The 17,254-nt window shown below is 44.1% G+C and overlaps 1 protein-coding gene across 4 annotated transcripts in view; it reads right to left on the bottom strand.

Moving 5' to 3' along the window:
• pik3r3b (phosphoinositide-3-kinase, regulatory subunit 3b (gamma)) overlaps nt 1-17,254 on the bottom strand; it is a 169,481-nt gene that overhangs the window by 6,284 nt on the left and 145,943 nt on the right. For 3 of the 4 annotated variants that reach the window (XM_069722756.1, XM_069722755.1, XM_069722754.1), the window contains 3 exons: nt 1,713-1,827; nt 767-865; nt 335-515 (listed from right to left, as the gene is read on the bottom strand). In XM_069722756.1, coding sequence (XP_069578857.1) covers nt 335-515; nt 767-865; nt 1,713-1,827 — 395 coding nt within the window. Of the gene's footprint in view, nt 1-334; nt 516-766; nt 866-1,712; nt 1,828-9,095; nt 9,267-17,254 lie in introns of those variants that run through there. The other variant, XM_069722757.1, reaches the window with a different exon arrangement.

Here is a 17,254-nt window from a genome sequence, read left to right on the forward strand (position 1 = left end):
GGGCGGGACGTAGTATTGTCAGGTTTCCAATCAGATCTACCACTGGCTCCTCCCCCAGCTCATCCAAATATGGTTACTTCCTGCTCCAAACTGCTCCGAACTACCAAAGATGGCAATGGAACAAAATCCAAAATCTTCCTTCCGGTTGGTTGCGATCAGGTTTGATGCACCAACAGCAGAAGCAGAGCCATTTAATCCGATGTACTAAACTTCACCTGAATCCACAAAAGTACGTGAAGGCCTGAATATTGGTGGGAACGGTTGTCCCTCCAAAAGCTGTAAACTCCCCCAAAACCCAAGTTATAAGATGTTGCATGTTGCTTTGTATGCGGACCTGCTGGAAGCGGGAGATGGGGTACATGAGCTTGACGTCCAGCTTGGTGTTGTACTGGGCCAGAGACTCGTGTCTGTAGTGGCTGATGAGCTCCACCACGGAGCCGAACGTCAGCGGGTCGGAGAAGCCGTACTTCCCGTCTCGGTGGTAGATCTTTATCAGCTTGTTGTTGCCGCCTTTCCTGATAGAAAAAAAAAAAGAAGAGGATGCAGGTGAGAACATGTGATATTCACACATTAACAGCTTCTAGGTCAAGGTTCAGTTAACGTCCCCGAAGCACTTCATTTTGAGAAGGAAGTGCCCGATTTGCTCCAATTTACCGGGATGTTGTGTCGGCAAAAAAACACTCCCGAACGCATGATTTCCCTCCATCTGTTCGTTAACCGGAGGATGAAGCTGCATGAACGTGGAGCAGGAAGGAGTCCTTCTTACCTCAGCGTGAGCGTGTAATCACCCTGCATCTTGGTGGAGGCGTCCCGCACCAGGAAGGTCCCGTCGGGCATGTCTCTGAGCTTATCGTTCACCTCCTCCCTGAAAAAACAACAACAACAAACAAATAGTGTGTGAGTTGGTGTGAGAAACACACACACAGACGGTGTTCATTTTTTTTTGGGGGGGGGAGGGGTCTGCCTCTGATTATCAACAACAGGTGATGAGGAGTTCACACACACACACACACACACACACACACACACACACACACACACACACACACACACACACACACACACACACACCTCAGAGTAAACAGCCTGTCAGGGAGTGAGGAGAGCAGTGAAAGGTGGCAGACTGACTGTCTGCTATGGAGGTGTTACCGTGGTTACCGTCCCGGTGTTTGGCTGACAGCTAACCTGCACTTAAGAGGAGAGTTGAGGTGGTGCAGATAAGAGACAGTTTAAAAGAGCTGTAAAATAAACTGGTCAGAGCTCTCTGGTGGACAGACAGACATCTCTGGAGTTAAGGTTCCACTTCATGAGGACCTCTGAGCTCCTTTTTCCTCACAATCACATCTTAATAACAATTTGTTTGTTTTTGGCCTCCACAGTTTGTGTGCTTTTCTTTGTGCAGATGTCCACCAGCTACAGAGCTGCATGTCTCCGCCAACAGCTCATGTCTCTATTCTGTTCTTTTCTTGCTCTGCTCTTCCCTCACCACCAACCAGAAGCCCCGCCCACCAGCTCTGAGCCTGGTTCTGTTGGATGTTTGCCTTCCTGTTAAGAGTCCCCCCCCCTCCTAGCTTACGTGGGAATTCTTTGGTTCTTCTGTATAATGCTGGAAGGTTCTTTTGTAAGGACTTTATATTGTGTGTGTGTGTGTGTGTGTGTGTGTGTGTGTGTGTGTGTGTGTGTGTGTGTGTGTGTGTGTGTGTGTGTGTTACCTGGATATGTCTCCCCAGTACCACTCGGCCTCCTGCAACGAGCCTCCGTCCTTGGTGCTGTTGCTGCTGCTCCCCGAGGACGGCTGCTGGGGCTTCGCTGGCTTCGGAGGAAGAGCTGGAGACGAAGAGGAGAGACGTTAAGATAGAAATAAAATAAATAAAAAGTTGATGTACGATGATATTTCACGGTGTAACTCGCAGCGAAGTTTAACCGTCGACCTGCGACCGCTGCAGCTGAAACTCCTTCGTACGAAGACAGGATTTACATTTCATTCCTTCACATGCACACGTAGGTCTTTATGCAAATGAGAGCAGAGGAGCTGTTAATCACACAAGACCAACACATCAGCGCACTAATTATTCTGACCGCGCACACGAGGAGACTTCAGGTTCACTCCTGTTTTCTTACGGTCCTTGAACTCATCGTCACAGCAGCTCACTTTTCTATCTTTTTTTTTTAAAAGCCCGGTGAACTTAAAAAAAGGTAGAAACAAGGACTGAGACGTCAAATACTCTAATTAGGAAAAGATTTTAAGTTTATGATTATTATTCTAACAAAACTATCTGCATTTTTTTGTCTCTTAAGTGATCATAATTGTTTTCTTTTAACTGAATGTTTATTGATTTTGTGGTACAAACAAACAGCAGAAATGCATCTAAAACTGAAGTTCCTTGAACATTTCATTTCAGATTGAAATCCTAATTTTGCTAATTAAACTTATTAATATCATTTAACTTAAAGTTTGGTTTATTTTCTTAAAAGGAATTAAAAAACGGGTTCATGGAAAAATATATGCGCTTTGAAATCAGAGTAAAATTCAGCTAGAAGAGTGAAAGCTAACAGACAGGAGCTGCAGTGTTAGCTGCCACGCTGTGTGCCAAACAGAGCTAGCCTGAATATGACCCATAACACACACACACACACACACACACACACACACACACACACACACACACACACACACACACACTGAGGTTTACAAGTCTCCAAGCACATCTGGACACAGTTTCAGGAACAGCAGTGTAATTACTGGAGAGCTCCTACATCACAAATCAGTTTATACACACACACACACACACACACACACACACACACACACACACACACACACACACACACACACACACACACACACAGTAAACAGAGTAGTGATGTGGAGGCCGTCCATTAAAAAAGGGAAAGTCCGCTGACGGCCGCCACCGGAGGAGCTTGTGTGAACGTCCAGGAACAATCTGGCCTCACAAACTAGCACACGACACGCACACACAAACAGAAACACATGAATACCCACAATGCACAGGAGGGGAGGGGGAGGGGGTGGAGGGGGGAAGCTGGATGAGGCAGGGGGAATAACACCAGATAGGACTTCTGTGTGTGCAGTAACATGATCATTACTCCGTGTCCCGGTGAATATGAACACTTTGTCACTTTGCTCCCAGCTGCTGTGTTTCAGACTGATGGTGAAAACCGTCTTACTTTCTATTCAAGGCTGCACACGTTGGCCACCGGGGGCAGCAGAGCAAAACAAACAGCATCTGACAAACATCCAGCTACTTGAAGAGTTGTTATTTCCACATGATGCACACAGAGCAACATGTATAAAATATTTCATGAACAAATCTACATCTTCATCCGAGGCAATATTTTAATTTACATACGTGAAACTGAACAGATGTTCAGCTTTTAAGGTCGTTATGAATGTCTGTTGCTCTGATTGGTTGTGCTCGTTGTGACAACTGTAACGCAGCAGCAACAATCTGCCTTTTATAATAACAATAAAATAAGCTGGAGGTTGTTCACATCCTACAAACTTTGCTTTTTAATTCACATTTTCTTTGTTTGTAAGACGTCCTCTTCGTTCTGCTCACTTTTTTCCTCCTCCTCCTCCTCCCAGTCAGTTACTGCTGCCGGAGCTGTCATTGTGCAGCTGCACGATTCGCCCTGTCAGCACTTTATGGACTCTCTCTCTCTCTCTCTCTCACACACACACACACACACACACACACACACACACACACACACACACACACACACACACACACACACACACACACACACACACACACACACACACACACACGTGCATTTCCAAAGGGAAGACAGAGTGAAAATCCACTTTGCATTTTAATAAAAACTTTTGCACGAATAAAATAAATCATAAATCATAATCATAAAAGTGTAACCAAATATTTTCCAAGTGATCCAACACAACAGAGACAAACTGTTTGCACATGGTGGCCCGTGTTGAAGTGCATTGAGCACACAAAGGACAGCATATATATATACACAAAATAAAACAGGACAATAGACAGGGCAACTACATTATATTGATCAGCAATTAATCCAATCTACTCTGGATTTAATTAAAAAGCATTTTTAACTTCTTAAAGTCATTCAAGTCCAGAAATATCAAAATGCATCTAAACAGCAAATTTTCAGTCAAAACAAGGAAAAGAGTTTAATTTGATTTTATCGGATGAATAAATTAAAGATTTATGAAAATATAAAATCTAATTTGCATTCCTTTTGCTTTTTTTATGCTAAGGCTTGTTTCAGCAGAACTACAACAACAGGACACACACACACACACACACACACACACACACACACACACACACACACACACACACACACACACACACACACACACACACACACACACACACACACACACACACACACACACGCCTTAATTTCAAAGTTCCATTAGAAAGGTTAAATAAATTAAGAGTCGGTGATCTCTGCAGGATCCATCGAGCTCCGATAAGAAAAGTCTTATCAGAAGTATTGATGAGCAAGTCGCTCATCAATACTAATTGTCCTGCAGAAAACAATAACAAAAAATATTAAAAAACAAAACAAAACTCACTGATGACAACCGTCCTAACAAAGAGGAGAGGTCGGGACAGTGTCAGAAAATATAGATAAATGCCACTTTTACCACAACTGTAGTGTTTTAAATCAGTTCACAGCCACTGCAGGAAACACTTAAGAGGAAGAGCAGGAGGTATGTGAACAAAGGGGACCTTCAGCAGCCTCCTCCTCCCCCCATCACCTCCCCCTCCCTCACCTCCCCCCAGACAAAGGAGCAGAGCTTAGCCACACACACACACTTCAATATCACTTGTCATCATGCATGCAGGGAGAAACCAGCAGCTCTCCTGAACAATGACTGTCAGCACAGACTGACACACACACACACACACACACACACACACACACACACACACACACACACACACACACACACACACACACACACACACACACAGAGAGAGAAAGCACCAGTGTCACACAGAAGCAAAACAAAACAAATCACATTCACTCACTCTCCAGCTGTGTGTGTGTGTGTGTGTGTGTGTGTGTGTGTGCCGATCTTTCCTCTCCCAAACTGGGTCCAGATTTTCTAACAATGTTTAAAGCTGCAGCTGACTCACATTTATAACTAATTTAGATGATAATGCATCAGGAAAACAGAAATGTGAAAATATTTAGATTACACAAAGAAAAGAAGTTGACAGCTGGAGTGTGTTTGGTATTTTTTTTCTGTGCATTGGCTGAATTCTGCAGCATTAAATGCCACAAAGTCAGAGACTACAAAAGCCCGCTGAGCAAAAGAGAAAGAATGAACACAGGCTGGCAAAAGAAGTCATAAATAAATGGACACAGATCAGAAAATAAAAAAGTTAAAATGCAAAAATAAAAAGGCTGCAGAAGGAAACATGACTTCAAAGAACAAATCTGTGCAGCCTTACCGTCCTCCAACATCTCTGTTAGCTGCATGCTGCCACTCTCTCAGCTGTTTCCCTCCTCCCTCCTTCTCTTTCTGACTCTCTCTGTTACTCTCCTCCTCCTCTACCTCCTCCTCCGCCTCCACCTTCCTCCTCCTGCACTGCTCTCTGTCAGACTGAAGGGAAAGAGCCAGAGAGGCTGATCCTAAAAGAGACAACTACCAGCTAACTAATCCCAGCGCGGAGGCCCGCCCCCTCAGCCAATCAGGAGGCTGCCTGGGGGAGGTGGGGAGGTGGGAGGCGGGGCTAGAGAGAGAGAGAGAGAGAGAGAGAGAGAGAGAGAGAGAGAGAGAGAGAGAGAGAGAGAGAGAGAGAGAGAGAGAGAGAGAGAGAGAAAGAAAAAAGGAAAGGAAGGAGGTGGAGTCTCCCTGTGGTATATCAACTCCTTCTGGGACACCACATTCACAGCAGCTCAGCATCAGGCCCTAAATCAACAGGTTGTTTTCTAGTACATCTTCCTAAAAAACAAAACAATTATTGCGCAATCGTGGTTTTAAAGGCCAGTAAAGTGGAGCTGGAGTTTGGAAATATGTTCAGATTATGATCCTGAGAAAAGGCTTTTATGGCTCAGCGACACATGTACTGCAAACATTGGAAAGATTTGTATTATCAACAGTGCTCTGCAGAAATCTGCTAAACAAATATATACAAATCTGGTGTTTTATGGCATCCACTTAAACCATAGTAGCGCCGGGTGATCGGATTATACATGTCTAAATCACATCCAAGATAAAAACATCAACTTGGTGTTTAATGATCTGATAAAAAAAAACACATAATCCTGCTTTCACATTTACACAACAGAATTTTGTATGACTGACTCGGATGCTAACAAGTAATAGATTAAATGGCCTCAGGGAAGGCAGTTTTTTTGGGGGGGATGTCGGTTACATTGCTGTTGCATAATAATGCAGAAAGATGCACTGCAAATATTTTTTAATGTAGACGTCATATTTCTGCAGGTTTCAGGTCTGCAAGTTGATTTTAATGCAAAAAAAATAAATAGATGTGAATAGAAACGGGAAGGAGAAATAATTAAAAAAGAAAAGAAAAAGATCCTTTACATTAATGTCTCGGTGATTTTCCGTTGAAAGACGAGACTCATCATTCAACCCACATCCACACCAAGTTGCCGGTGGAAACGCAGGTCTTGTCCTCCCCTGGGGGGGTGATGTGTGGGGGTGGGGGTGGGGGCGGTGACACTCCACCTGTGCTAATCACACACACACACACACACACACACACACACACACACACACACACACACACACACACACACACACACACACACACACACACACACACACACACTATAACGGCCACCGAAGGCTTTCACGTTTCAATTCCAGCGTAATAAATATTCTAATGAACATCTGTGGTATCTTCTGTCCACTTCTCTCTCTCCTCAGCTGGACTTCACCAGTCCTCCACCTCCTCCTCCACCTCCACTTTGACTTTCAACATGTCTCTCATGTTGAGACAAAGACTCACTCTGCATACTGTGAAACAAAGACCAGGGTCAGGAAATAAGATGCAGAGAGGTCTGATGACGATATTGATGCCAATTCAGGAGACTGTGACACACACACACACACACACACACACACACACACACACACACACACACACACACACACACACACACACACACACACCTCCAGATTCACATTCCTCACCAACAACCCAACTCAGGAGAACTAGTGTTTCATGTATTAGTCACTGCAGAGAAAAGAACACATGATCTGGTAAGTCGGTGAAATTATGAAATTAATGTTTTTTTTTCTTTTATTACAATAAGCTGGCGTTAATTCACTGATGAAATAAAGGCTTCCAGGAAAAAAAAATAAAAATAAAAAAAAGCCAAGATCCATCAACATTTCAGTGTGTGAATCACCAGCAAAGAGCAAAAAGTGCATGGAGGAGTGATGCTCATTCACTCCACTGGAGCTCAGACAAAAGGCAAGAGAGGAGACGCTGGCCAGATGGAAAGAAAGAGGAAATTCTTCCTCTCCAGGAGCAACATGCTTTAAACATGCCCTTTAAACGGGCAGTGAAGAGGCACTGGTCCACTTCAATCCACCTCAAAGTGAAAGAATCCACATCGCACACTTCAGGAAGAAAACATCTGTAGTTGCAGCTGCAACTACGTCGTCTTCTCCCGACTTTGCTGATGCAAACTTACATGCATGTTAAATGTGGATTTTCCAGCATTCCTCTTTATTTAATGACATCTAAAAAAAAGAAAAGTACAACTGAAGGGGGATTTTGTTGTTGTTGCATTATCTCTGCAAACTTTCCACAAGATAAAACAGAGTAGCTGCACTTTATGGGCTGCTGCAGAGTGTACAGTACATCTCAATAGATAAATGAGCGGGGGAGGGGGGGAGCTACCGGGCTAACTGCATTCAACAGCGCCTCCTGGAAACAACACAGCGTCCCACATCTGCGCCATGATCCATTCAGGCACCGAGGGGGAGAAAAGAGGGGGAGGAGGGGGAGGAGTCAAATGACACTGGCACAATTGCCGAGGAATGACTGAATGAATGAAGGAATGAATGAATGAAACATTCAATTTGCGGGTGACAGTTGGCTAGAAATGACCACAAAGACCTCCAGTGAAGGATGTTGTGATTAAAACATGTTCAGGACGGTTTTTTTTAAAATTATTTCCCAGGTTTCATTCATTATCCCGGCCGCTACTCTGCCTTCTGTGTCCCGTCCCCTCCCCCTCATCCTCATCCTCCTCTTACCGGCACCGGGGTAGAGCGGATTTCGGGAATGATCCAGACCAGATCTCTTCCATGCACACTTTATATAATTTCGATAACGACAAAAAAAAAAAAAAAAAAAAAAAATCATAGAGGCAAGTTGCAGGATTTGATGCTGCTTCAATCGGGCAAATTCTCGACGAGGTCCGTTCGTAAATTTCGCATTTTAGGCTCAAATGACCCGGGATGCAGATTTCTGCCATCTTTTCCATTAATAGACCCAAATCACGTTGTAAGAGACGGATGAGGAAGATTTCGGCTGCGTTCCCGTACAGACTACCCGTTCCCGTACAGACTACCCGTTCCCGTACAGACTACCCGTTCCCGTACAGACTACCCGGACCTATTGTCTGCAGAAGGAGTCTTTATGAATGCAGGCTTTTGCGGGAGCTGCTGCAGCCACCGTGTCAACGCAGAAATCGGCATATAACTGTACAGAAATGGGGCACTTGTGGTATAAAAGCGACGTACCGGAGAGCAAGAAGCGACGAGCATCGTTGTCATTAATGCCGGAAGCTGTTACCGGACCCCAAAAATCAAAAGCTAAGAGTTGAACTGAAAACTGAAGCTTCTCGCTGTAAAGAGGCGATGATGTGAGGCTGGAGCACGTTTCTGGAAACGGAGAAATAAAAACAAAAATATGTCACCAAAAAATAAAAATAAAAATACGGTTGGATACCGCTTGCTGAGGGGGGGGGGGACGTGCGCTTTGAAACTTTCCACTAATTTCACGAGACACCAAACGCTGCACCCCCCCTCCCCCCAAGCTAACCAGCACCGTGTCCGACATTAGCTCGGCGCTGCCACCGGCCCTCCGGCTTACCTGGCGGTTGGTCCATCTCCAGATAAAATATGAGCTCCGTGGAGTAGGGCATCATCACGTCCCTCCAGTCGCCCTCCTCGCCGGCTTTTTCCGCGGTCCAGACCGTGTTATACATCGCTTTCGTGCGGCGTAACCTGACAAAGTCCTTCTCCACCAAATTACACACAAAAAAAAAAAAAAAAAAAAAAAGAAAGAAAGAAGCTATTGAACGTGTGAAAACGAGACAAAGAAACGGACGTCAGCACCACTAGACTGGATGAACTAATCTATCATCGACTTGGAGGTCTTCGGTCTGAATTCCTGCTTCAGAAAGGAATGAATAGCCGGAGTGTGTCCAGCGAGCAGCGGGCTGCGGCTCCTCCGACATACCAGGAGCAGCTCGGGGGTCTTCATGAAGCCCCTCCGGATGGCTATATGTGTATATATATATATGTACGTATATATATATATATATATATATATTGATATATATATAAGCGTCCTCTTCCTGTTCTTCTAAAGCGGTGGTGAAGTAGATGCCAGCTCTACTCAGCTCCTCTCCTTCTCCTCCGCAGGTACCGCCGGCCCGCTGCCTTCATTTTAAGAAGCGCACTGTCGCGAGGAGGCTGGCGGTGAGCTGACAACGGCTGGGACAAACCATTCCACCGCGGCTCACAGGGGTGGCTTGAGGGGGGGGCACACGCAGCCTCTCCAACCGGGTCACACCAAAACTCAACGTAAATACATAGTAATACTCAACAGCAAGACATATCTACACGTTAGTATTATCTAATCACGGAGAGAAAATCCAATCATCCACTGTGCCTACATTTTTAAATACGTGCCCCCCCCCCATGTCTCGCACTCAGAGTGGTTTTTCCCCTTTCTTTTCCCGGCCCACCGCCGACAGGGTCGCAGTGCGCACGCTCAGAAAGCCAAAAGGAAAAATGACTTCAGCCTCTAGAAGAACAAGTTACAGATCCTGTGGTTTCCAGTAAGATTTCCACCTTCCACCTGACACAGGTCCGTGTGCTTGTGTTGGATGCCATACAGCCGCAGCACAGTGGGGGGAGGCGGGAAGGGGGTGACATAACAGGGCTGCAGGAATAAATACCTATCAAACAATCTTAAAGGGCCATGAAGGGAGTTTTGCATGTCTTTATCCAGTGTCCTTTACATTTTTTCCAAAACAGGCCTGAATGGTTTTACATTTGTGGATGCAAGTCTTCCTCACTCACCCACAGGAGACAGTGACTGGTTTCTATTCATTTCCATACACACATACTGTATGTAAATCACACTTGAGACTTGTTTGAAAAATGTAATCCTCCTGTAAATATGGATTAAATGATATTCAATTTTGTTCCAACTGCCAACTAATCCCGTGAAAGAAAAAGCAAAACCAACAGTAATTAGATCCTTCTGACAAATATAATGTAGACCACCAAACGGGTTAAATCAGCGGCTGAGAATAGTCCTTTCCACGATTTGTTTTCGGATATAAACTATATATTTTGCATTTTTGATGGTTATCATTGTATAGACTTCTGCTTAAACAAATGTACTGTTTTGTCCTGCATTAGCATGCACAGTGAATGCAATGCTGGAATACACAAATCGAGCAAGTTTCCAAGTCTCATTTTAAAGTTCATTTTCATTTTCATTTTCACGTCACGGCCGGCGGCGACGTAAAGAAGATAAACAAACGGAGATTATAACGTGGAGTTTGTGCGCCCACGTCAGCGACTCTCCACCCTGCCGAAGTGTCTCTTAGCACGACACTTTTTGTCCGTGATGTTGTTTTTGGAGCTGCAGTTTATCTGTTCGCCGGGTTTGTTTAAATCCAGGAAAAAAAAAAAGATGCCATTTACAACATGAACTAAACCGCCTACAGAGAGCTAAGTACAGTTACAGAAAATGATATGGAAGCTTAACCATGAGCTTAGCGATGCTACAGGGGTGCAAACGTGTATTTAGGAGGCCTATAATAAAGAGATTACTGCACACAGACACACATCAAAACACACACCTGCTAAGATGGATATCATGGATTGACGTGATTGTGGGTTCAGGACTCGTCTGTTGGGCTGCAAATGTTCAAATTTGATTTAACAAAATAAAAGATGCTATAATCAGTATTTTCTATATTAAGAGCGGATTAAATGATAATGTGTTATGGGAAAAAGGGGGTTCCTCCTAAGTGACACCTGACTTTATGGTCCCCCCCTGCAGCTCTACGGGGCTTTAATGTGTCTTCAGTTCTTTTGTTTTTTGTTTTTAACGAGCGGCAGCTTTACTAAAAGCAACAGGAGGTTATTTTTCCTGCAACAGGAGGCAGCTGTTGACGGTGGACAAACTTTAAAACCCGACTTGAGCGCTCGCTGCCCGGCAAACTAAATATAAACTGGAAATATATAAGCAGCTAAGGAGCCTTCAGAAGTTGGTGGAGACCAAAAACAGAGCAAAAAGGAGAGTTGACATTATGTTTGCCATAAAAACAGATGTGTCCAAGTTGTTGTTGTTTAAGGGACAACTTCACATTGATTCTTGCATTCCTGATGGATTATTATTCTTGTTAATGGCAGCAGCTTCTTGGTGTCCTCTCTTAAAGAATTCATATGTGCGTTTTTTAGATTTGGTTTTTTTGGCCCGTTTCAGAACCGATCCAAAACTTCAGGCTCGTAAAGTGTATATGAGCTGAAGTGTGTATTTTGAGCTATTTGAGCTGAGTGTGCAGATATAAGAATTTATACAATGAACTTACAATTTTTTCCCAATATATTATATATATATTTATATAATATGTAAATAAATATTCTAAGAGTGGAAAGTAGAGCAGTTTTTTGTAAAAAAAAAAAAAAGAAAAGAAAAAAAAAGAACAATGGCATCATCATGATCAGCTGCCCCCCCAGCAGAGACCCAGACAGACTCAGACCCCCAGTCATCACCATGGTAATCTCCTGTTAACAGCCCAATATCAATACAATATACTGTGGACGGGGATGGGTGGTGGGAGGAGGGGAGGGAGGTGCTGCAAGCCACCAGTAATTACAGCTGCTCCGTCTATTTATCTGCAGGCCCGGTGTCCTACTTCAGGGAGCAAACCTCAAATGAAAGGTCTGCTCCCCAATCTGCTGTCCATCCTCCCTCAGCTCCCACCCACCCGCTCGGCCGTCTACCCAGTCGCCTCCCTAAACTCGTCTGTCTCGTCTGTCCATCACGGGAGATGAAGAGGAGGAGGAGGAGGAAGAGGTGGAGGAGGAGGAGAAGGAGGAGGACGACGAGAAGGAGGAGGACGACGAAGGCATTAAAAAAAAAAAGGTAGAGGGGGGGCTAGGGGAATGTCAGTGAATGAAATCTGTTTAATGCAGCAGACACACACACATTGTGATTGTATATGTGTGTGTACGTGTGTGTGTGTGTGTGTGTGTGTGTGTGTGTGTGTGTGTGTGTGTGTGTGTGTGTGTGTGTGTGTTTCACAGATGGCTCGTGCCGGACACACACACACACACACACACACACACACACACACACACACACACACACACACACACACACACACACACACACACACACACACACACACACACACACACACACACACACAGTCCAAAGCTCCTCTCTGTCAAGTGTGTCAAACAGGTTTAATTGCTGCTGCCGCTCTGTGTGTGTGTGTGTGTGTGTGTGTGTGTGTGTGTGTGTGTGTGTGTGTGTGTGTGTGTGTGTGTGTGTGTGTGTGTGTGTGTGTGTGCCGGACAGATGGATCCCTAACAATGACACAGGAACTGACTCTGCCCTTCCTCATATACAAAAGAGAGAGAGCGGGAGGAAGAAGGCGGGGCCGACGGGGGATGATGGGAGCGGTGGTATTATTCTGCACCGTCGCCGGCCGTCAGCTCCTGTTTAACCTCCTCCAACAATGGAGCCGAGTGGCATCAAGTGGCTCCATTTGCATACAGCGTATACATAATCACATATGAAACGCAGTCACATATGAATCTGCCGCTCCTCCCACAACTACATTTAAAAAAAAACAACAACTCAAACTCTTAATTACGTTTCCAGCCATCTGTTTTTTAGGCACATTTTTGAATGAGCACAAAAAAAGTTCCTGAAAAACTTCTTGAAGCTCGGCTGATGATGCAAAAAAAAAATTAAAAAAAAGCAATAATGACTTGGTGGTTGGAGGAAAACGCTGACGTCGGGAAACCTACTTCAGTTTTATATGTTGCAGCGTTTTCGTGCTGCTGTCACTGGTGTGTGACTTCTCTCTGCTAAAAAAAAACTAGGAAGATGTCACATGTTCATTTATAAAAATTAACATAAATGGGAAGCATATTTCTTTAGTGGGAATATTTGCAGAAAATACTAATTGGTTTTTCAATCTGCACAGTTTTTTAAACTTGCTTGCATTATTTTCTGAGAATCTGCAAGTCGACTATTTTATTTTTATATTTAGTCGATTTTTTTCAGCATCTAAACTTTTAGTGAACGTTTGACGTAGTAGTGGTGCTTTACATGAGAATTTCCATTTTGTGAAAAAATATACTTGGGATATAACTTTTCATGCAAATACTTTGATTTGATTACTCCAGAGTTGCTCTGCAGATTCAGTTTTCGAGTTTAAAAACAAATAAGCTCGTGAAATGTCGTGTTTAGAGGCCTTAAAATTGTTTATTTGCTTTTTTCTCCGAGAGAGGAAACACAAAAAATATATAACATTTGTGGAACCTGCAGCATATGAAGCACCAGGTGATCTATTCTGATTGAAGAGCAGCGGCACCATGTCTGAGTCTCCTGGATCGCTGTTCATCACAGTGAGGTTGCCAGATTTGGTACCAACGTGCCTGTACAGACACCAAAAAAAATGAAATGTGTGCTAACTGGCAACCTTTGCTGAAGCTGAAATACTGAGCGGATGAATACACAAGAAAATAGGTCCCGCGTGACGATCTGGAAAAATGTATTTGTGCATATTCATGTCTGTAAATGAAAATGAGTTTGTAAATTTTTTATTTTAACCAACAAAAAAACCCATGATTTTAACACTTTCATGTTGTTTTTCTGTGTTTAAACTACCGTAATCTGTAAATTCTACAAAGATATATGATCAAATATTTTAAAATGTTTTTCTATTTACAGCTTTTTTGACGTTGTGATTTTACAGCACTTCACCGTTAATTTTACAGAACTTATTTTTTTACAGTGTAGAAGTAGGTTTTTAATATTTGAACCGGGACCAGGCCAGCTGCTCTCCCTGTGTTTATGCTAAGCTAAGGTCATTTTGAACACAGAAACATAAGGGTTTCTATTCAAGGAAGCGCTGCAAGTGTCTCAACGTGTCAAACTCGGCCCTCAAACTACAGAATAAAGATGGAGTCGGGTGAGGCTCCACCTGGTCGCAGGTTCCCACATCAATAATGCAACACTCATTATTATAATAAGACTAAACTGTGCATGTTTCTACGCTGTCCTACTCCTAAACGCTTCTAGCACTCTGTGTGTGCGGCGGAGAGAGGAGGAGGAGCCCTGCAGGTGAACTCCTGGGAATCAGGTGTTGCGTTTTCCATTTCTGTCGCCATGGAGACCGAAAGGTCCAGCCAGGCACCAACAATGTCTCTTTTTAAGGGGCTTTAAGCGCGAAGACAAAAGACAACGTCCGGGAGCTCGTATCATGTGCACACCTACTGAGTTAAATGCTGCCAGAGAGCTCAGATCCACGCAGGCAGGATTTATTTATCTCATTTTTTACCTCTGCTTTATCAAATATTTTGATTTTTCATTCACATTTCTCTCAAATCCGGCCGTTCGACCATGTAACACACGTCTGAACTCACTGGAGCCACCTGTTTGTCTATCACAAGTTTTGTCTGTCCTATTGTTGTTCATTTTTTTTTGTGCTCCAGTCTGCCGGTTCATATCTAAATAAAACGGTTAAAACCAGACGGTTTTCAGACAAAGCTGATGTCCAAATGTGTCCCTGAGTCACAGAAACTCCCAAATGCTGCTATCGCTGCTGAGAACAAACCGTTCGGTAAACGCAGAGTAATGTGTGTGTGTGTGTGTGTGTGTGTGTGTGTGTGTGTGTGTGTGTGTGTGTGTGTGTGTGTGTGTGTGTGTGTGTGTGTGTGTGTGTGTGTGTGTGTGTGTGTGTGTGTGTGTGTGTTAAATTAAGTCAAACACCACCTGTGTCCCGAGTTGCAGCAGAGACGCTGCTTCATTAGCAGCTATTGTACTTTGTGAACTGAGATAGAAAAAAGCTAGACGCTACGAGAGGAGGGCGACAGGCGCTGACACGGCCGAGCGGAGCCGCCGTGACCCGGCAGCACCTGTGAACCGGCAGAGAACGCTTATCTGCGTTACCGTGTGTGTGTGTGTGTGTGTGTGTGTGTGTGTGTGTGTGTGTGTGTGTGTGTGTGTGTGTGTGTGTGTGTGTGTGTGTGTCTTTATTATATGACTTATATGGTAAAAAACAAAAAAAAATGCCAACTCAGGTGTGTTTATTTTCAAAATTTATGAATAATTTTCTATCTATTTGCATGTATGTTTTTGAAAAAATACCCAGTGCCAACTGGGGAAAATGAAAAAAAGGAAGAATGTAAAGGATGAAGTTTGCGTCTTGAAGTTGTCAGTTTAAAGTTGTGTTTCAGTCCGGAGGGCAAAGTCACGTAAAGCTGACAACTCTCGCTGGCGTTTATATTAAAGAGAAAACCACCTTCACACTGAAGTCAGAAACGCTTTAAATTTCCCATTTCCACTTGAAGAAATTGAGTTTTTTCTCTTCCTCCTCCTGCTTGTGCCAACAAACGGGCATATGTGCACTTTTCAGTCTGACTGTTTTATAGGTTTAATTGGTCCCGAGTGGGCATGTGTCTGCATGACTTAGTGTGTGTGTGTGTGCTCTATTAAAGCAGTGATTCATAAAGAGACACAACAGTACTGTATATCTCCCCGACAGGTTCCCCCGTGTCAGAGACTCACTACTGTACAATCTATCACGGAGCCAGCGAGCACTTAAAAACTCTTTTTATTGTTTTTTTCTCTTCCGAGAAAAACAAAAACAAAAGGCTACAGATTGCACATTTTCTGTCGTGGGAGAAACAGAGGCAGCAGACTGAGAGAGAGGGGATGGATGGGAGGAGGAGGAGGAGGAGGAGGAGGAGGAAGAGGAGAGATCCTAATCTGCCCAGCTCCCATGCTAGACCAAAGCAAACGATGCCAGGAGAGGAGACGGAGGACAACAGGAGATGAACAGAGGCAGAGTTTGTCCTCAAGTTGTTGCCGGGATGTGATTGTCTCTTTGTAGTCCGTTAATATGTAAGTGTGTGTGTGTGTGTGTGTGTGTGTGTGTGTGTGTGCACGGCGGTGATGAGGCTGCAGTTTGTCTCCATTTCTGTGCTTATTATCCATGGCCCTCAGCGCTTTTTCATATTTTGTCTGCCGCTGTAATAACTAGAGTGGAAAGTACAATTTAACTGTAGACACGAACAGGCTGCTAAACATAGATGTTGGTGGAAAGAGACACACACACACACACACACACACACACACACACACACACACACACACACACACACACACACACACACACACACACACACACACACACACACACACACACACACACACAAAAGGTTGCATAATGTGGCGCGGCACTTTTGTATATATTATGCAGAAGCATTTTTTTTTTTTTGGAGGCTGCAGGGACGAACGCGCTGTGTCATCCGCCTCCGTCGCTGCTGCAATTATCATTCAAATGAACGCTGTGACTGAGCGCTCACCTTTTTCTACCCTTTGTTTTTTTCAGCATTCAATTTGCTGAAAATACGACAACATTCACACGGTAGACAAAAAGACTCCGACAGAGTCACCATTTTCACAAACTCAGACAATCTGGGTTTGGTTGAGATCAATCATCAACCATCAGTGATGTCATCAACCATCAGTGATGTCATCGTTGGTTTGTGAACGTTATGAATCCTCCAGTTCAGATTCTGTCCGTCACCATCTTTGCTAGTTCGGAGCGGTTTGGAGCAGGAAGTGACCATATTTGGACGACCTATTTGGACGACCTGGGGGAGGAGCCAGCGGTGGATCTGACTGATCTGACTGATCTGATCGGAAACCTGACGATACTACGTCCCGCCCACCGATAGCTGTAACCTGACTGCACCACAGGC

Source organism: Brachyistius frenatus, unplaced genomic scaffold (genome assembly GCF_029030835.1).
Source record: "Brachyistius frenatus isolate BFR_SWC_R1_liver_20210118 unplaced genomic scaffold, ASM2903083v1 Contig_304, whole genome shotgun sequence".
NCBI lineage: Eukaryota > Metazoa > Chordata > Actinopteri > Embiotocidae > Brachyistius > Brachyistius frenatus.